At 50.8% G+C, this 21,089-nt stretch overlaps 1 protein-coding gene across 2 annotated transcripts in view; it reads left to right on the top strand.

Annotated features, from left to right (window-relative positions):
- The first annotated feature begins 3,285 nt into the window (after positions 1-3,285).
- Positions 3,286-21,089, top strand: part of SFXN5 (sideroflexin 5) — an 87,662-nt gene continuing 69,858 nt past the window's right edge. For both annotated transcript variants that reach the window (XM_083757167.1, XM_083757166.1), the window contains exons 1-2: positions 3,286-3,390; positions 10,200-10,268. In XM_083757167.1, the coding sequence (XP_083613293.1) occupies positions 3,334-3,390; positions 10,200-10,268 (126 nt within the window). In that variant the 5' untranslated portion in view covers positions 3,286-3,333. The remainder of the gene's footprint in view (positions 3,391-10,199; positions 10,269-21,089) is intronic.

Here is a 21,089-nt window from a genome sequence, read left to right as displayed (position 1 = left end):
GGCCCAATGGAAGGAGGTTAAATCCTGCAGGGCCCTGGTCTCCTGGGACAGAGCAGGTCGGAGCCATCACTGAGAAGGCCCTGGCCCTGGGGGAGGATAGTCTGACTTCCTTAGGGCCCGGGACCTCTAAACTATGGTTCTTCATGGACCTTAGGGTCCTCTGCGGGGCAGATCAGGAGAGGCGGTCCCGTAAATATGAGGGCCCTAAGCCACAAAGGGCTTTAAAGGTCAAGACCAGCACCTTGAACCTGACCCTGTACTCCACCAAGAGGCCCATAATAGGAAGCCCAGAAGCAGGATCTGAGCACACGGTTCTCTCCCCTCCTATTTTTGACCCCCCCCAAAGGGAATAATCCCTTTGCTGACTTTCTCAGCGGCTCCTGCTTTCTTCCCGTTTCTCTCTCTCTCCAGCCCTTTTCTGCAAGGGCTGCTGACTGAGAGGAAGGGCAGGGGCAGCCTTTAAGTGGGGACATCAAAACACAAAACGCCCCCATCCTAAAAACCACAAGTACAGGTGAACCTCAAAAAATTAGAATATTGTGGAAAAGTTCATTTATCTTGCCATTCCTTTACGTTGGCAGAGTTCCTTTTTTCCAGTTTTCAGCAACTGGGATCCTTGCTGCTCCTGTGGCTCCTTTTGTACCGCTTTTTGGTGTAGATATTATTTTATTTCCCTTTCTTTTGAAAACCAAATAAAAAGATGATTAAATAAATAAATAAAGAGGATTGGGTGCACGGAAGATGGAGGGAGCGTGTTTTCCGCTATTCTGTGTTGGCTATTTGCAGATTAGTTGCACTGCAGAAGGCGTGCTGGGGAGACCACACATTAAAACCATTAGCTAGGTTTTAATAACAAAAACTCCTTTTACATTAATTATAATATATCAATAAGCATGACCCATCCACCAGGGTACTGAGAAAGCTAGGTGCTGCTCTTTATATACTATGCCCAACAGCTTAATTACCACACCTTAAGAGCAGCTGCTTCACAGCTGTAAAACTTCTTGTTGTTTAGTCCAACTCTTCGTGCCCCCCTGGATCAGAGCACGCCAGGCCCTCCTGTCTTCCACTGCCTCCCGCAGTTTGGTAAAACTCAGGCTGGCAGCTTCGAGAACACTGTCCCACCATCTTGCCCTCTGCCGTCCCCTTCTCTTTGTGCCCTCCATCTTTCCCAACATAAGGGTCTTTTCCAGGGAGTCTTCTCATGAGGTGGCCAAAATATTGGAGCCTCAGCTTCAGGATCTGTCCTTCCAGTGAGCACTCAGGGCTGATGTCCTTCAGAATGGAGAGGTTGGATCTTCTTGCAGTCCATGGGACTCTCAAGAGTCTCCTCCAGCAGCATAATTCAAAAGCATCAATTCTTCGGCAATCAGCCTTCTTTATGGTCCAGCTCTCACTTCCATACATCACTACCATCTGCAGTGATCATGGAGCCCAAGAAAGTAAAATCTCTCACTGCCTCCATTTCTTCCCCTTCTATTTGCCAGGAGGTGATGGGACCAGTGGCCATGATCTTCGTTTTTTGATGTTGAGCTTCAAACCATATTTTGCGCTCTCCTCTTTCACCCTCATCTTTGTTTTTAGCTAGGTTTTAATAACAAAAACTCCTTTTACATTAGTTATAATATATCAATAAGCATGACCCATCCACCAGGGTACTGAGAGAGCTAGGTGCTGCTCTTTATATACTATGCCCAACAGCTTAATTACCACACCTTAACAGCACCTGCTATACTGCTTCACAGCTGTAAAACTAAGTCACGTTATTTGCTCTGGCCCTTAAAGAAATACACATTTTGTGGACCAATAATGAACCTTCAAATTTAAAGAGACCATTCCACATTCCGGAGGGTGGGCTCTCCTTCCTCAGAGGCTTCCAGGCAGTGATGGAAATCCATGCGGCTGACATGGATGCTATCAGCCTGTGGCACTGCTGAGGTGCTATGGAAGACCAGGATTCTTCAATAGCAGCCTTCAGCTCTTCTGCATTGCCCGGTCTCATGTCTCTCATCTTTCTCTTGGCAATGCCCCATAGATCCTCTCTTTTTAAGAAAAAAAAATATTTATTACTTTTCCAACAATTTAAACATTACAGACATTACAAAACAAAATAGACAATACAATACAAAAACACCACACAACACTAACATATTAAACTAACACAACAAAATAAAAACAATTTACAACACATCATACAATTTCATCATCCTATCCTTCATTTGCTTATTTCAACGCCCTCCTCACACCTCCCTTTTTGTATTCCACTTCTGTTAATTGTTTCGGCAATTCTCTATGGGGTTCAGGTCAGGCGAGTTTGCTGGCCAATCAAGCACAGTAATCCCATGGTCATTGAACCAGGTTTTGGTACTTTCGGCAGTGTGGGCAGGTGCCAAAGTCCTGCGGGAAAATGAAGTCAGCATCCCCATAAAGCTCTTCTGCGCTCCAAAATCTCCTGGTAGGCGGCTGCGTTGACCCTGGACTGAATGAAGCACAACAACAAAAAATTCCTTCCAGTAGCACCTTAAAGACCAACTAAGTCAGTTCTTGGTATGAGCTTTCGTGTGCATGCACACTTCTTCAGATACACTGAAAGAGAAGTTTCCAGACCCTTCTATACCCTTTCTCACTATATAGAAGGGTCTGGAAACTGAAGAAGTGTGCATGCACACGAAAGCTCATACCAAGAACTGACTTAGTTGGTCTTTAAGGTGCTACTGGAAGGAATTTTTTTTGTTTTGACTATGGCAGACCAACACGGCTACCTATCTGTAACTGAATGAAGCACAGTGGACCAACACCAGCTGATGACAGACTGTGGAAACTTCAAGCACCTGGCATTGTGTGCCTCCCCATTCTTCCTCCAGACTCTGGGTCCTTGGTTTCCAAATGAGATGCCAAAGCTGCTCTCACCAGAAAAGAGATTTGGGGAGGTTTCCAAGCAGCGGCTGCCGGCCAGGGATTGTGGAGCTGCCGTCCCTGCACTGCAGGGGGTTGGGCTGGATGACCTCTGGGGGTCCCTTCCCACTCCTGGCCCCTGATTCTGGCAGGCAGCTGCGCGATGCCGGGGCTCCCTTCCTCCCTTGAAACTACATTTCCCACCTTCCCTTTCGCGCAGCGCGGGGCGGAGCGACGTCGGCAGGCGGGACTACATTTCCCGTCATGCTCCTCCCTCGCCGCGAGGCCGCTTTCGCCTCTCGGCGGCGAAGGACTACCCGCCCCAGCATGCCTCGCGGGAGCTGCGGTGGGCCTCGTCCAATGGGAGGCGGTGCCGGCGGAGGGGGCGGGGCCGGGCGGCGCAGGAGACTCGCTGGCTGCCCGCGGCGCCGTGAGGGGATGGCGGAGAGCGCGGGCTTCCCGCCCTTCCAGCTGGGGAGGCCTCGCTTCGAGCAGGTGGGCGTCGCCGCGTCGCGAAGGGCCGACGGAGGTAGCGGGGAGGGGGGCGTCTCGGAGGGGGGGGGGGCGCCGGTGAAGGAGCGCCTGCCTCAGCAAGCCCCGCCCCTCGGCGGCTCAATGCCGGCGCTGATTGGGCCTGGGCCACGCCACTCGCCCGCTTGAATTCCCGCCCTTTTTCGCTGGCTCCCAACGCCGAGCCCTGATTGGCGCTCGCGGGGCTGGAGGCGGGGCTTCTGCTGGGCTCTCGCCTGCGGAGAGCGGCGGCGGCGGCCGGCGGAACTCCCCGCCTCAAGGTGCGGACGCCGTTGCTGGAAGCGGGGGGTGGGGGCCGCCGGGCATTTAAGCGGGTCTCGGCCTGCGACAGCGAAGTGGAGGGGGCAGTGTTTCCCCGGGTGAAGGCAGCTTGTGAGCGGCCAGAAGCGTTCCTGGAGCCTTTGTTGGAAATGGGGGTCTCGAGCCCGGACTTGGTCAGATCCGGCCGGGGACTGGCGGAGGGTGTGGGTGCTGTTCCGTTGCTCCCAGGGCACTTTCCACTCTCTGAAACCCTCGCAGTTGGAACTTTGCTGCCAGCGCTGTTGCCTTATCCGTCCTTATCCAGGAAAGGAGATCTGCAGTCTCTGAAGAAGTGTGCATGCACACGGAAGCCTATACCAGAAGAAACTTAGTTGGTCTATAAGGTGCTACTAGACAATTTATTATTTACTTTTATTTCAAGAAATGAGATTTTGCCTAAGCATTAGGAATAGCTTTCTGATGAGGAATGGACTCCCTGAAAAGGTGGTGGTCGTGGTCTCTCCTTCCTTGGAGGTTGGGCGGCATCTGTCAGGGATGTTTGAGCTGAGATTCCTGCATAGCAGGGGGTTGGGCTGGATGACCCTCAGGGTCCCTTCCAACTCTTAAGATTCTATGATTCTAAGGTACTTGGGGAAGAAAAAGGTAGCAGGTAGAGAGCTTGGATCTCCTGCCCGCCCCTCTATCTTCTGTCAAAGGGTAGCTGAGAAACCTTGGCCGTCCCTTTAGTGGCCTCGTTTATACACCCGTATAGGACAATGCTTTTATTTAGTCAACCAAAATGGCACGGAGGCATTGATGTGCCCACGAAGCAGCCCCAAGCAGATGTTCAAACCGTAGCTTTTCAAGCTCCCAATGCTTTTCAAGGTTGCAGAAGGACGTGGGTTTGCATGCCGTTTATTTGGGAAAGTCGTACCCCAACATCATCCGCAACCTTGCCAAAGATCCCAGCCTGCTCCTGTGAAATCGATGCAGGGCAGCAAAGGGTTAAGGGGTGCCTTCCAGGCAGAGATTGCATTCTGCTGCTGGTGAACTTCTAATTTCTCTCTCATTATTTAGTATTTTCCAGGTGGGGGGGGGGGGCAGGGAGCTACCCTGGGATCCATGCCCATAACTGCGCCCAGAGCACTTTGAACAAGTCCCCCTGTGGTTGTTCATAATAGGCAGATCTTTGCTGAGTTCTGTTCCTTCTTAGGAGCTGCAGAATTGGGGTTCAGCATCTGAGCCTCCATGCTGCCTCCGCTGCTCCAGCCATTGCCTTATTCACAGCAAGGAGGGTTTTTTAGGAGACGTTTCCGGCAAACTGTGCCTAACGTTCGGTTGGTATATGCTCATAAATGACGTGTTGCCCTCTAGGGTCAAAGTCCCAATGCAATAAGTGGATCACTCAGAACATCACGGCATTTCCTCCTGACCTTGAAATGTCTGAAAGGACCTGGTGAATTTCCTTTAGACAACCCTCCTTTGGTCACACGGGACTATTTGCTTCTCGCTCTCGGCTCCTTTTGGTCCTTTGCCCGACTTTTCTGGAGGGCAGCTGAAAGCCTTCCTTGCACGTAGACCGGCCACCAGCCGTGGCTGTGAAGGATTTTCACTTCCATCTTTTGGATTTCTGAATAGGTGGAACCAGGACGGAGAGCAAATCGCACGGGAGGTGGTGGGTTGAATGAGACAAAACTCGCTCGGATGTGGCTCTTAGATTTCATAGATTTAACTGGAGAAAGTTCATATTTGTGAGAAGTGCAAGGGATAAATGAATGCCATTTATTGTTGCCAACTTATTTAACAAGAAGATTTATAATGTGCCAAGTATAGATTTTTTTATTAAAAAAAAGAATCACAAGAGCCTTGGGACATAGGCCATCATTATTCCCATTTTACAGATGGGGAACTGGACATGAGATGCAATTCTTGCCCAACTTCCAAGTCTGGGGGCAATGCAGATGCCTCTGTGTTCAGCTCTCTGGCCATTGGGCATCAGCAGGCATAGGCAAACTCAGCCTTCCAGATGTTTTGGGACTACAACTCCCATGATCCCTACTAACAGGACCAGTGGTCAGGGATGATGGGACTTGTAGTCCTAAAAATATCTGGAGGGCTGAGATTGCCTATGCCTGGGCAACACTGACCCTCCTTCTGATAAATAAGGTGGGGAGAGGACGTTGTAGCATCGCTGAGGTTTTCATGTGCTAGCAAGCTCCTTTAGTGTTCCTGCTGCTGTGGAATGGCTGCGAGTTGCTTATTTATTGGAAGAGAGGTTAGCTCTCTTCTGCAGTCCGGGAGGGTCAGTTAAGTCTTGGCTTCTTCCTGCCTCTTAGGGCTTTGAGCCCAAATCCAGTGCGCTGGTCCCAGTTCCATTAACCTCAGTGGTTCTGGTGCAGGGAAGAACAATCGCCCTCCCCGTGGGTGTATTGCATTCTGAGTGTGTGCATAGCGCATCATGTACATCATTGCAATAATCCTTAAAATAAAAGTTAGGTCAGTGTTGTTATCCCTGCATGAGGTGGAGCTGGGAGAATTATGGGCTTGCCTATGACCACCTAGTGCAGGGGGTGAGATACAGGCTCAACAGGGCTCATAGATAATAGAATTGTAGACTTGGAAGGGACCTTGGGGGTCATCTAGTCCAACCCCCCGCAGTGCAGGAATCTTGCCCACAGCTGTCCCTGAGTGGGCTCAAACCACCAGCCAGTCAGGCACATGGACCCGTTCCGCCAGGGCGTGCTGCTGCTGAAGACCACTGGCCCATTTCTGGCAGATTCGCCTAGGACTCGCTGGTTCCTTGGGTTTTTGCAAAGAGGCAGCCTTGGCCCGATCCTGCAAGGTGCTTCTCAAATTAGAATCTCTGGGTGCTGGTTAGTTATGCCTTCAGTGTGAAAAGAGCCAAGTGTCCATTCTTGATCTGGGACCTCAAAATGTGTTTGGGACCCATGAGGATTCTAGAACAAAGCAAAGGCAGAGCATGAGGCTGGGGTCAGGCCACCCCTGTCCTAGCAGGTGTGGGATATTTATTACTATTTGCAAAACACTCCATACTGCCAACTTTAGGAAGAAGTATCATGGTAGTGAACAGCATGGAACTGATAGTACAATTGCATCCCTAAAACAAGTCCTGGAAGGACTCACCCTCCCAGTCGAATTGTAAGAGACACACCCTGTCCTGTGGCTGCCATTTCGTGGAAGCGGCTTCTTCCACCTGAGTGCCTGCTGAGATCCCAAGCAGCCCTGGCAGCACAGAGCTTCTGCTTCGATTCCGCTCTCACCGCCATCTCCAAAAACAAGGATATTGGGCCTCTTGGGGCGAGGACACCTATTTTCTTGCCTGCGGAAGCTTGTATTGAGGAGTGAAAGGAGGCAGCCTCCAGGAGAAGCAGCCGTGCGGTGCAGCTGGTTGGGAAATCTACACGGAGGCTAAATCTTTTGGAAGGCACAGTTGGGCCTCCCTGCTCCTGGGAGCTCCATTGTGCCCCAGAAACAACACACTGCAATATGAAATGTAAAGATTAGAAGTATACCTGATCAACGCCACTTAGCTTTGGTTAGACTGCCCAGGAGCAGAAAAGTTGTAAGAGGTTTTCCTTCCACACCAGGCCCTTGCAGATATCCCTGAAAAGGTGACAGAGACAGACCTGGGCGGGGGGGGGGAGGAATGCGCAGAAAACTATGGTGACTGGCTTTGGCATTGCATTGCCCTGCCTCCAGGCTTGAATACAGTGGTACCTCGGGTTAAGAACTTCATTCCTTCTGGAGGTCTGTTCTTAATCTGAGACTGTTCTTAACCTGAGGTAGCACTTTAGCTAATGGGCCTCCCGCTGCCACCATGCCACTCCTGTGCGATTTCTGTTCTCATCCTGAAGCAAAGTTCTTAACCTAAGGTACTATTCCTGGGTTAACGGAGTCTGTAACCTGAAGCGTCTGTAACCCGAGGTACCACTGTACTTGCAAAACGCCCGCTGGTTAGGGTCAGGAGGTCCGTTGTGGACGGAGAACCACCTTGGGCAGATTTAGCACCCAATGCTGAGCTTTGAAGACTCTTCTGGTTGAGATTCAAAGTGCTTATGCTGCGCTGGAGAGACTTGGCTAATTAGTCATGGCCCGCAAGGGAGAAGGACAAGGAGGGAAGGGGGGAAAAGCAAACTCACTTGTCAGTTACCAAGACCAGCTGGCACAGAAAGAGCTCATGGGCAGAAGGCCTTTGGGCAAAGCATGGTGGGGCGAACCCTGCCTCTCCCCTTTCCCGCTGAGACAGGCTGGTGGCATGGCTGTGACCAGGTAAGGCTCACGGTGGAGCCAGGCTTGCTTATTTCGCTCATTCTCAAAGCAGGACATGAAACGGGAGAGACTCCTTTGTCATGCATCGATCAGGAGACCCTCCGCAGGCTGGGCGGGAGTGGGCAGCCCAGTGCTGCTTTCCCGCCCTCTGAACCTGTGGCTGAGTCTGGGGGTGAAATCCAGGGGTCTCCCCCTGCCCTCGGGCCATGGCCAGGCCTTTGGTGCCAGCTGGGGATGCCAGTTACTTTGGGTCATTTCCTGATCAGAGGGATCTCACGAAATGGCCGAGTGAATCGCACCCATGGGCACCCTTCAGAGTGTGAGGAATTCCTTTCATTTTGGGCCAGGGGCTGGGATGGCAAGGGTGGGCTTGGGGGCGAAGGGCACAGGCGGCAGGAGCAGCCTCCATGCTGCGTAGGACAGGGAGTTGTACCAGCCATCAGAGTCGGCTTCATCCTGACAGGCATCAGGCACTGTTTTGTCTTCTGCTGCGTCTCTGCTCAAAACTAATTTATTTTATAAAAAGATTTTTTAAAATTAGTTTTGTTGTTTGTAAGCGAGCCAAAGCTGTTCGTGTGAGGGGGAGAGAAGCCGGAGGTGTTCCACACCAATTATAATGGTGGTGGTTGTTTTTTTCAGCTGCTTGATTTAACAGAGTTTTCCCTCTAAACTCTCCATGCTTGGTCTGGGCGTGGGAGGGAACGAATGTCACTGCGGTTCTTTGTGTGAAGAGACGTGCAGGAACCCCGGAGTCAGAACGCTCCCAAGTGGCTCACGCAGAGGGGGACTGTGGCGCTTGTTTGGGGTTGGGTGGGTGAGGACTGTACCACTTTTGTGCTCTTCACAGTGCCTGGCAGCTAGTAGGAGCATCCTGCCTTAGAATCATAGAATTGGGGCATTGGAAGGGACCCCAAGAGTCATCTAGTCCAGTCCCCTGTAATGCAGGAATCACAGGTAAATAACCTCTGACAAGTGGCCATTCAGCCTCTGCTTAAAAACCTCCAAGGAAGGAGAGTCCACCATCTTCTGAGGGAGCCTGCTCCACTGTCCAATAGCTCTTGCCCTCAGAACGTTCTTCCTAATGCTTAGTCGGAATTTCCTTTCTTGTAGCTTGAATCCGTTGGTTTGGGTCCCAGCTTCCAGAGCAGGAGAAAACAAGCTTTCTCCCTTTTCCATGGGGCAGCCCTTGAGTTATTTGAAGATGGTTCTCATATTGTTTTGCCCGGACGCTGAGGTCCCGTGCCGAGGGCCTTCTGGCAGTTCCCTCATTGCGAGAAGCAAAGCTACAGGGAACCAGGCAGAGGGCCTTCTCGGTGGTGGTACCCTCCCAGCAGATGTCAAAAGGATAAACAACTACCTGACATTTAGGAGACATCTGAAGGCAGCCCTGTTCAGGGAAGTTTTTAATGTGTGACATTTTAATGTATTTTTAATCTCTGTTGGAAGCTGCCCAGAGTGGCTGGGGAAACCCAGTCAGATGGGCGGGGTACAAATAATAAATTATTATTATACATCTGAAGAAGTGTGCATGCACACGAAAGCTCATACCAAGAACTAACTTAGTTGGTCTTTAAGGTGCTACTGGAAGGAATTTTTTTGTTTTGACTATGGCAGACCAACACGGCTACCTATCTGTAACTGGAATTATTGTTGTTGTTGTTATTATTATATCTTCTCTCAGTCTCCTCTTTTCCAGCCCAAACATACCCAGCTCCTTCACGTGCTCCTCATCAGGCTTGACCATCTCAGTTGCCCTCCTCTGCACACCACCCCGCTTGTCAACATCCTTCCTAAATTGTGGTGTCCAGAACTGGACACTGGACTCCAGGTGTGGTCCGACCAAGGCAGAATGTCGTTGTCCCTCCTGCCTGGTGACCTGCCATATGCTGACAGCTTTCCCGGTGGTGTCATCATGGAAGGGAAGGCTATCAATGGCTTCTGACTACGATGGCTCAGAGGCAGCGAGGCTTCTGAATGCCCCATGCTGGGGACCAAAGGAGGGGAGACGTGCACTCAGATCCTGCCTGCTGTTTTCCCACAGGCAACTAACTGTTCAACCACCATGAGAAGAAGGTGCTGGACTGGATGGGCCTTTGGCCTGATCCTGAAGGCTCTTCTGTTCTCATCCTCAGTGTGGAGTGATGGGAAATGCCCCCTTCCTGCATTTCCAGCAGTGAGAGAGGGGGTTAAGAATGCCTTGTGTTTCCGCCATGTCTGAGCTCTGTGCCTTTCTGTCTTTGCAGACTTCGTTTTATGGAAGGTTTAGACACTTCTTGGACATCATTGACCCCCGCACCCTCTTTGTCACTGAGGTAATGTGTGAGCGTGCGTGCGTGTGTTTGCTGGGTAGTTCTCTGGCCTCGTCTTCAAAACGATGATGGTGATTCATTTCATTTCTGTACTATATATGATTAATAAAAAAAATCCCAAAGCAGTTTACAACCCACACTAAAACATAAAATAAAACAATGTAGCACAAAAGGTTACTGAAGAAAGTCACATATAAGGTATGCATTTAAAGCAATGTATTTAACAAGAAACTAAAACTTTATCTTAAAGATTTCAAAATGAAACTTTACGAAGGAAATCAACTATAGAATGCACGTTTAACGTAGCAAAATTAATAAAAAATAAATCTTAAACATTTCAAGGGAAAACTTTGCTGTAGGAATTCAAACATAAAATGCACATTTAAAACAGCATAATTAGCAAGAGAATCAAATATGATCTGAAGCACGGAACATGATGCTACCATGCTCCTAGGAAATCATATGTTTTAGCTATGAGCTCCAATGCCTGGCCTTGCAGAACCAACATGGAGGGAGCTCTGTGCAGGTGCCAGGAGGTATGTGGGGAGACACTTCAAGATGTGCAGAAGCACTAAACTAAACCAAAATCTGGGAAACCCCAAAAGGGCACCAGTGAGAACTGGGCACGCTTATGCCAGCTGTTTGAGGGAAAACCAGGGTGGAAGGGGAATAGGCGGGGTGGGTGGGTGAATCCTGGACGAGTCCATGGTTGTCTGGAACCTTGAGCAGGAGCAACTCCACCACATGGTAACTCTTGTTGTTCTTGTTGCTCTTACATTTTATTACCTCCCCTTCACCCTAAGGACCCAGGGCGGGTTATAACAATTAAAACCCAGCATTAATATTGTTGGCATCCAGCTGTCTCGGGAGACAATGGAGGAATCCACCTTTGGGGGTGAGGTCAAACCGTTGGCAGGTTGCAGCCCCTGCTGTGGCTGTAGAGACTGCTATGGGACAGACATGTTTTGTTGCATCTGGGGCAGAGGAAGGCAACCGCTTGGGCTGCTGCAGTTTCTTCTCTCTGGGCTCCTCTCAGTGGTCATTTCTCTTCTGGTCACTGCTGTGGGTGCAGGATCTGACTGGCTTCAGGTGTTGTGGTCATCTGAGACACAATATTACACAATATAAAAAGCAATACGATATAAATATACCGAAATAACGCAGGTCCTAAAAATATACACCTCAAGTATATATTGAAGAGGGTGCAGTGAAGGTACTAGGGAGACCTCTGTGGGGAGGGAGTCCCACAGTTCAGGGGCCACCACAGAGAAGGCCCTCTCCTCCCTGGCCACCCTCCCCAACCTCTGAAGGCAGCACCAAAAGGTGCTGATCTTAGCACCTGAGAGGGTCTGTAGGGAAGGAGGCGGTCTTCCAGGTATTTGGGGCCTGAGCCATTTAGGGCTTTGAACACCAACATGAGTACCTTGAATTGGTCTCGGGTATAAGCAGGCAGCCCATGCAACTGTTTTAAATCAGGGGTGACGTGACATCTAAATGGAACCCCCACCAGTCGTCTGTCTGTTGCATTTGGGGCAAGGTGGACGTTTTTGAGTCGTCTTCAAGGGCAGCACCACGTAGAATGTGTTGCAGTATTCCAGTCAGGAAGTTACCAGAGCATGTGTACAGTGGCCGAGGAAGCATCTCTGTCCAAAAGTTGGAGCAGGAAAAAAGCCACTCCGAACCCCCTGAGCCTCCAGGGACTGCGTTGCATCTTCTTCAGCGAAAGTTCTTACTAGGAGTGCGCACTGTGTGTTTGGAGATGGCATAAATCATAGAGGCCTTCCTGGGTGAGAAACCTGCCAAGTTACAGACAAACAGGTGCCTTTAAAAGGAGAGTGGGCGGGGGGGCGACTTAAAGGGACTTGCTTCCCTCCCTTTTGTGGGCAACAAAAGGAAATGCAAACAAGAAAGAAAGAAAGAAAGAAAGAAAGAAAGAAAGAAAGAAAGAGCCTGCAACATTTCGGAAGGATCCAGGCAAGGGCAAAGAAGTTATGGCGAATGAAAGAAGCAGCTTCAGGCCTGTTTTGTGCTCGGTTGGCACGAAATGTTGCAGAAACCAGGTGCAAAGCTGACTTGACAGGCATGGCTGTGTGGGAAGGCGACACCGAGGCAGAATGACCTGAGTGGCCTGCGCTTTCCAGGGAAGAGACACAAGAAGAAGTAGCGGAACAGACAAGAGCAAGGCGGTAGAGAAGCCCAGCGTCCCCATCAAGGGAAGTCATCATGCTATTCTATTCTGCCTGGAGTCCTGTGTCCAGTTCTGGGTGCCACAAGCAGGAATGTGTGCAGAGGAGGGCAGCCAAGAGAACCAAGGGTCCAAAAGGCAAGCGCTTGAAGGGGCTGGGTACGCTTAGCCTGGAGAAGAGGAGACTGAGAGAGGAGACCTAGAGGGCTGCCACATGGAAGAAGGAACACACTTGTTTCTCCTGCTCTGGAAGGTGGGACTCAGAACCTACAAGAAAGGAGATTCTGATTCAACATCAGGGAGAACCTTCGGACAGCTATTCAACAGTGAAACTGCCTCCCTTGGGGGGTTATGGACTATTCCTTGGAGCCTTTTAAGCAGAGGTGGGGTGACCATCTGTCTTGAATGCTTTAGCTGAGATTCTGCAGGGGGCTGGACTAGATGACCCATGGAGTCCCTTCCAGCTTTCTCTGATTCTGCAATACGTCACTGCAGCATCCCTTCCTCCAAGCTCTGTGACTGCAGAGCCCTGGCAAAATCATCCCCCCGATTGGAAGCTAGACCTGCCGCTCACAGTAGCTGTCTCTCTCCCCACCCTGGTTTCTTCCTTCTATGGCAAGCTTTGGGAGAAACGTTTCAGTATTTGCGGACACACTTCTTAACAGAGTTTTCTCAATGTTTGGCTCTCCGAAGAGTCCCCTCCACATATTAACCAGCCTGTGAAGGTTAGACTGAGCGACACTAGCCAGGCCACCAACTGAGCTTCAGGGCTGAAGTGCGGCTTGAGCCCTGGTCCTCATCCAGTGCTCTTAACCACTACCCTGCTCTGGCTCCCGTGCAAGTCGCCCTCCTGCTCAGATTCAGTATTTTGCAGCTCTATCTGCCCCTCTTCTGCCTGAGGCAGCCTGGCTGCCTGAGCAGCTGCCGCTTTGAAGCAACCATCCCAGAGCCTTTTCTTGCGCAGACAATTTGGCTCCTGAACTGACCATTTACTTTATGAGCGTATTAGAGTCCAATTCTCTGCGCGCCAGGTTGAGAACATCCCCGGCAGGGATTTTATTTGTGCTTCTTCCACAATTGATTGGCTTAATTTGAGAGCAGGCGGATAAGATGGATAGGATGGGTTCCTGCGAGCCTCTTTGGGCCCCCGCCCGAGAGAACTGCAGCGGAGAAAACTGCTGTTTGGAGGGTGTAATGCCGGCGATGATGGCTTCGTTTATGAAACACAAGCTGCAGTGAAATCTGTAATCAATTTTCAGGGACGCTTGCGGAAGGCGAGACGTGCTGTAGCAGAGATGCCTTGGCTTGGCCTGAGAACTGCATGAGCCTCCAGGAAGGTGAACGGGACCAGGGGAAAAGGGATCCTCTCCCAGCCAAGGCAAATGCAGCTCCAAACCCCACACAGATCCGTTTGGGGTGAGCCCCTTGTGTGGCAACGTTTTATACGTAGGGCTGCCTCTGAGGACGGTTCAGAAAATTTCACTGGTGCAGAATTGAGCAGCCAGGTTGCTCACTGGGGCAAGACAGCTTGAGCATCTTATAGTCCAGCTGCACTGGCTGCCAATTAGTTTCCAGGTCCAATTCAAAGTGCTGGTTTTGAACTATAAAGCCTTACATGGCTCAGGAGTGCAGTAACCTAAGGACTGCCTCTCTCCGTTTGAACCTACCTGGGTCTTCTCAGGCCCATCTTCAAGAGACTCTTCCGTGAGAGGTCCAGAGGATGGCAACACGAGAACAGGGCCTTTTCTGCAGTGGCTCCCTGCTTGTGTACTGCTCTCCCCAGGAAATGCAGCAGTTGCCTTCATTATACATTATTCATTATATCATTATACACCTTAAGGTGCCAGGCCAGCGCTCGAATCCTGCTTGTGGACTTTGTAGAAAAGGCCTCTGGTTGGTCCCTCAGAGGACAGAATGCTGTTGGCCTGTCCCAGCAGGCTCTTCTTATGTTCTTACGTAGTATGGCTAAGCTAGATGGGGCAACAATTTGATCCCACCAGAAGGCAGCCGCCTGGGTTTCTTTGCACTCTTTTTGGAAACTGGTGACACCTGGCCAGGCAGCGAGAGGCCCTTGCCCACCCTCCTTTCAGCAGAAGAGTGCTGCACTGGGGTTTGGGTTTGCCTTCAAGACAGCTCCCTTGCAGAGCTGCTTCCTCCCGTTGGGAGAGAGTGGGCCACTCTGCCTCTGTGTCTGGAGAATGCTGTGCTTTTCTGCATTCTTGCCGTGCGCTTTCAGGAGGATTGTGTGTCCCATGTGGTTCAGGGGGGTGGGAGGGTCAGGGGCCTGTGCAGCTGGGAGGCAGGACATTGACCATCCACCTCCCTCCTTCCTGTACTGCACCCATGCCGAGACAAAGGGGCCATTCCTTTCTTTCTGCTGCTTTGACATTTCCCCCATCCTGGTGTTAACGTGACATAAGAGCCGGCGTCGTTAGGGAGCCTGCTTTAGCACTTAACTAGCACTTTACATCTCCAAGGTGCTGCTCAAACATTAATTAATCCTCACTGTGAGGTAGGCACTAAGTATTACATTATGTTATAATTGCACTTTGCAGTGAGTAAACTGACAAAAATTAAGGAGAAGTGCCTCGCCCAAGAAATGAGGCGGCAGCGACTGCAGAGCTGGAAGGAGAGGATTCCCCCTTGCCGCTCAGCCGCTTTCTCCCTCCTGGTGCTCTGCGGCTGTGCAGGCGTTCCTGTTCTGGAGGGCTCACAAAGGAAATAATGGCCAGGAGAAGAAAGCCAGAAACCAGGGAGAAATGGCTGGTGGTCTCCATTGCACATTACATGTGGAAAGCAGATTGCAGTTCTCCTTCTTCTTCCATGTTGGGTGGGGGAATGGAGACTCTGCAGGGGTTCTTGGACTCCAAATCCCAGCAGGCCAGCAGCCAGCATGGCCAATGCTAAGCAAGGATGGGAAATGTAGTCTAGCAATGTATGCCCCCCCCCACCGGTGCCCTATCCCTGATGTCGTGTAGGCTGGAAAAACCACAAAGAGCCTTGTGGCACCCAGGAGACACGTTGGCAATGGCATAAGGGTTTCCAGACTGGAACCCATCTCTTTCTCACGCCACGCCAGGCTTTTGATGAAGCAGATTCTGGCAGCAGCAGCAACAGCGTTGGCCGTTGTCAGTTTTCTGGTCTGGCCACGAGACTCCGGTTTGGGGCCAAGCACATTTCTTGCAGCACGAGACCTCCAGGGACCAGAGCCCCCTTTGTGGGGTGGCTCATTTGGCAATTCTGTGTACCCACGTCGGTGCAGAGAGAGAAATCATGGAAGGTCAGGTGAAAACGCAGAGCAGAAAACAAGGCGCACAGGCTGGACTACATCGAAGCTTGACTGCATCCAAAGTGAGCCTGGAGTCACGATTCAGCTCAGGTGACCAGAGATACTTGAGGGCTGACTAAGCTTTCTGTGGGCGAATGGCTCCTTTGCAAGGTCATGAGTGGGATGTGAAGAGGTTTGAAGGGCTGCTGAAGAAAGATAAAGAAGCACCAGCAAAGGATTTGTTTGCTTAGAAACAAATGTGCTTATTTATTTTGTAGTTTACCTGACACAGGGCAGTTCCCCGTGGAACGTGCAATCAAGTTTGGAAATCGACCAAATCGTTAAAAACAACAAACGTCCAACAATTACCGTATTTTTTGCTCCATAGGGCGCACCCAGTTTTTAGGGGGGGAAATCAAGAAAAATAATCTTATTTCCCCCCACCCCAGCCCCAAAGAGCAGTGTACAGGATGCACGCAACCTCTCCCTGCTGGAGGGGTTGCGCACAGCTATGTCACAAGCCAAGGATCCATCCCGCTGGCTGCTTTGGCTTCCTCTTTAGCCCTACGCAACCTCTCCCTCCTGGGTCAAGCTGTGCTGGGCTAAAGAAACCATAGCCCCATGCAGCTTCTCCCTGCCGGAGGGGCTGCGCGTGGCTATCCCTGAAGCCTGGAGAGCGAGAGGGGTCAGTGCGCACCGTCGCCTCTCGCTCTCCAGGCTTCAGCAAAAGCAACGCGAAGCCTTTGGAGCACGGAGGGAGTGCTCCCTCTGCGCTTCGGAGGCTTAGCGTTGCTATCGCTGAAGCCTGCATTCGCTCCATAGGATGCACACACATTTCCCCTCAATTTTTGGAGGGGAAAAAGTGCATCCAATAGAGCGAAAAATACGGTAAACCAATTCCATACCTGAAAAAGTCAGCACCAGCTTCCATCGGGGGAAAGTGCGCTGTTCATGTTGCAGCCTTTTCTGCACATTGGCTTGGCAGGACTTTTGAGCAAATGTGCATCAGAATGGGATGCAAATCTCACTGAAAGTTGTTCTCTTTCGTTGTCCGTGGTAGGTTTTTTCTTAAGTAGATGGAAGGGTTTGGGAAGCATTCATGTACCAGAGCAAGAAGCAGGCCTCTGCACCCAGGCACATTTGCTGGAGCTGCATGCAGATTGGACCCAGATCTGAAGGTATGCGTCATCTATCCACAAGCATTTCTTTGAGCAAGGTATTTATCTGGATGAATTGGGCTGTGCGTGCAATTTCAAACAATCAGAGAATCGTAGAGTTGGGAAGAACCCCAAGGCCTATTTAGTAAAACCCCCTTCAATGCAGGAATCTCAACTAAAGCATCCATCTCAGAGCCATCAAGTGATCGGTGCAACGGTAGATGCACTTTCATACACCAAACATTTAATTCCAAAGATCTCCCAAGGAGCAGCTCTGTGTGGGAGCTGTTTGGGGTTGTGCCATCAGAGGGGATTCTAGACTAGAGGACCAGATTCCTGGCTTGGTCTGGCTGCCCCTGCGACCTTCGCCTGGGGGCTAAGTCCTCCTTCCCCTCCCTCTCAGCTATGGAATCCCTGACAGATGCATAAATGAACCTGCAACTGCCCTCTTTCTCCCTTGTCGCCCTGGCAGTGCAAAACTTCCAACTTTCCGAACTGATCAAGTTCCCTGGCGCAGGCGGAAGCCATGCCCACGTCCTGGCAGGTGTGAGACTGCAGGGCTTAAAATTAGGCCTTTAATTGCTTGTAATGAAACTCTGTTGGGGTAGCTGAGGAGATCAGCGGATATTTTTGCGAAGCTAATTTGGTCCATGTGACATTTCCTTGGACAGATTGCTGCTAACGCACAGCAGGGACTGTGGCGGCTGAGCCAGCCGAGAGCAGAAGGGAACAGGATGTGTCTTCACTTGGTCTTCTCAGACAATCCCTCTGGACCACTGGCCTGAGCACGGCAGGCGCTGGAGAAGTCTGATGCCGTTTGCACAGGGGAGCCTCTTTCCCACTGCGTGTGGGCCTCGTAGGATCATGGCCTCAAGTGGCTTCCCTTTGCCTCCCCTGGATGCTGGGTTCTGGCTCTCTCTCTCTCTCTCAGGGCCCCTGGAGGTGCTTATTTCGCAGGGGCCCTCCAGTGGCACACTTACTTTTATTTATTTATTTATTGACTTTATATATTGCCCTATAGCCGCAGGTCTCAGGGTGGTTCACAGGTCCCGCACTACACAGTTACTCGTAGTTCCTAAATTCATTAAGGGAAAGGCTACCGTATTTTTCGCTCTATAGGACGCACTTTTCCCCCTCCAAAAATTGAGGGGAAATGTGTGGGCGTCCTATGGAGCGAATGCAGGCTTTCGCTGAAGCCTGGAGAGCGAGAGGGGTCGGTGCACACTGACCCCTCTTGCTCTCCAGGCTTCAGGCAGCTATCCGCAAGCCTTCGGAGCGCGGCGGGAGTTCCCACTGGGCTCCGAAGGTTTGCGGATAGCAGGCTGCAGCCTGAAGCCCGGGGAGCGCAGCGCCAATTCCCGCTGCACTTGCCAGGCTTCAGCAGCCATCCGCAAGCCTTCTGAGCGCGGTGGGAGTTCCCGCTGCGCTCGGAAGGCTTGCGGATAGCTACCTGTTCTGAGGGCCGGGGGAAGCTCGGGCTTCCCCTCCCCCAGCCCCGGGAGTGGTGGTTGCGAGGTTGTGCGCAATCTTGTTGCTGCTGCTCCTGGACCTGTTCTGGGGGCTGGGGTCGGGGGAAGCTCGGGCTTCCCCCGTCCCTAGCCCCGCAAGCTCCGGGAGCAGCGACAAGGTTGCGCACAATCTTGCCGCCGCTCCTGGACCTGGGGGGGGGGAACAATTTCCCCCCTTTATTTCCTCCCCTAAAAACTAGGTGCGTCCTATGGTCCGGTGCACCCTATGGAGCGAAAAATACGGTACTTCAGTGCAATCCTATGAATTCCTACTAAGTCCCACTTAGTTCAATGAGTCTCTCCCCAGCCTAAGCCAGCTGCTTAAAGTCTCTTGACGTACAAAAGTTGCGTATCTAGTAAACAAAACACAATGCTATTACAGTACAAGTTAGCTGAGCAAAGAGCTGTCAGTCACTAAAATAAAACAGAATAAGACAATCAATTAATACTAAGTATCAAGAAATACTGACCTTTGGGAATCTAGCTAAAGCTGAATTTATCCTGGAACCTAGGTAGGAAGGACAAGAGCCCAGACCATTTTAAGGCAGAGGATTTCAACTGATAACATTTGTTGCCCTGTGTTTTTAAAACACATACAAAATAAGACTTGTTAAAATACCCGTTCTGCATTTGTAAGAAGCTAGTAGCTTTGGGAGGAGCCACCTGCGCTTTGGAACTCCCTGCCAGTCGATATGCTGTACTCTTTACGGCGCCTGCTAAAAAACATTCTTGTTTAGACAAGGCTTTCCGGATGCTTAGTAATCTGGTGTGAATTTTAACCTGTTTTAGTATTTTAACTTTTTGAATGGTGGTGCTGGAGGAGACTCTTGAGAGTCCCATGGACTGCAAGAAGATCAAACACATCCATTCTTAAGGAAATCAGCCCTGAGTGCTCACTGGAAGGACAGATCCTGAAGCTGAGGCTCCAAGACTTTGGCCACCTCATGAGAAGAGAAGACTCCCTAGAAAAGACCCTGATATTGGGAAAATGGAGGGCCCAAGGAGAAGGGGACGACAGAGGACGGGATGGTGGGACAGTGTTCTCGAAGCTACCAGCATAAGTTTGACTAAACTGCGGGAGGCAGTGGAAGACAGGAGGGCCTGGTGTGCTCTGGTCCATGGGGTCACGAAGAGTCGGACACAACTAAACGACTAAACAACAACAAGTATTTTAAATTTTTTATGTTTGCTGTAATTTATTATTGATTTTGTTGTTTTATTTTGTCGTAAACTGCTTTGAGGGTTGGGTTTTTTGGTTTTCTTACAATCTAGTGGTATATAAATTTTATGCAATAAATAAGTACCGGTAAATAAATACAGTGGTGCCTCGCAAGACGAAATTAATTCGTTCCGCGAGTCTCTTCGTCTTGCATTTTTTTCGTCTTGCGAAGCACGGCCATTAGCGGCTTAGCGGCTATTAGCGGCTTAGCAGCTTAGAAAAAGGGGGGGGGGGGGAGGGAAAAAACTTGCAAGAACTCACAAGACATTTTCGTCTTGCGAAGCAAGCCCATAGGGAAATTCGTCTTGCGAAGCACCTCAAAAACGGAAAACTCTTTCGTCTAGCGAGTTTTTCGTCTTGCGAGGCATTCGTCTTGCGGGGCACCACTGTAATGTGGTGAAGACACACACAGTTCCACAAAGGAGCCTGGTTATGGGGATGCTGGCAGCTTCTCCTTTCCATCGGTGCTTGTCAGTGGAGAAAGAGTCGTCCGCAGCGGAGGCCTGGGAGGCTCCCGGAGGGGCTTGGCAGCTTTGATACAGCCCCCAGGCCACCTGCAGGGAGAGAAGAGGGTGAAGAAAGCCCAGCCCCTCCTTTCCATTGAAGGGGGGAGTCCTGCTGCTGGCGAACATCGTGTCCTCGCGGCTGCTGGCACTGCCAGAACCTGGACCCTGTCCCAAAAGCAGCCCCCGGAAGTGGGAGCCCCTGCTGCTTCTTTTCAGCTCCGTCCTCTGCTGAACCCTCTCTGGTCTGGACTGGTCCTTTTTGCCCATTCGGGTTTTATTTTTGACTCTCTGGTGCCAAAGAAGGGATAAGGTAACGTACAAACGTTTGAAGCAGAGATTGGACATGGTTTGCATGTGCCATTTGTCCTATTCAGAACGATTGGCTTTGGCCAGGGTTGTTGTTAACAGCGACGACAAAGGATTCCTCAGTTAAGGTGGGTGGGGAAGGGGGGCAGAGGACAGGGCCATTCATTTATTTGCAACCCCCCCCCCCATGATTCCATTCAGAGGAGCACAGTGTGCCATGTAGCTCCCTTGCAAAGAAGAACAACTCCTGCTAGGTAATCCCGGCATCGAAAACACACCAGCAGCAAGTGCAAAGAGCTCCCCGAATGCTAAGTAGACCATTCTTCTTTGCTTTGCTTTTTGTGTGGAACTGGGTCACTTCCCTTGGCTCCTTAGTTACCGTCCACTCACTTGCCTCTCTCTCCGCACGGGCACAAACAGCACCAGAAGGATTGTCAGTCCTTCAAAATCTAGGTGTGTGTCGGGGGCAGGCTTCTGGCTTTCCTCCTACAGGTCTTGGGCCAACTGGTCTCTTTCACTCCCTTTTATTTCATTGCAAACCTTTCCATGCCTTTTTTTTAAGGTATTTTGTCTGGGGAGCTGCATCTGGTTTAAATGGGAGGAAAATATTCTCACTTTTGTGGCAGGGAAGGAAAGGGCCAGCAAGGTTCTCAGCTCCATCCCAGCCCTCCCTCC

The sequence above is a fragment of the Podarcis gaigeae genome (genome assembly GCF_964106915.1).
Source record: "Podarcis gaigeae genome assembly, chromosome: 9".
Taxonomy (NCBI): Eukaryota; Metazoa; Chordata; class Lepidosauria; order Squamata; family Lacertidae; genus Podarcis; species Podarcis gaigeae.
Note: the sequence above shows the minus strand (reverse complement) of the source record. Positions and strands in the feature narration are given on the sequence as shown.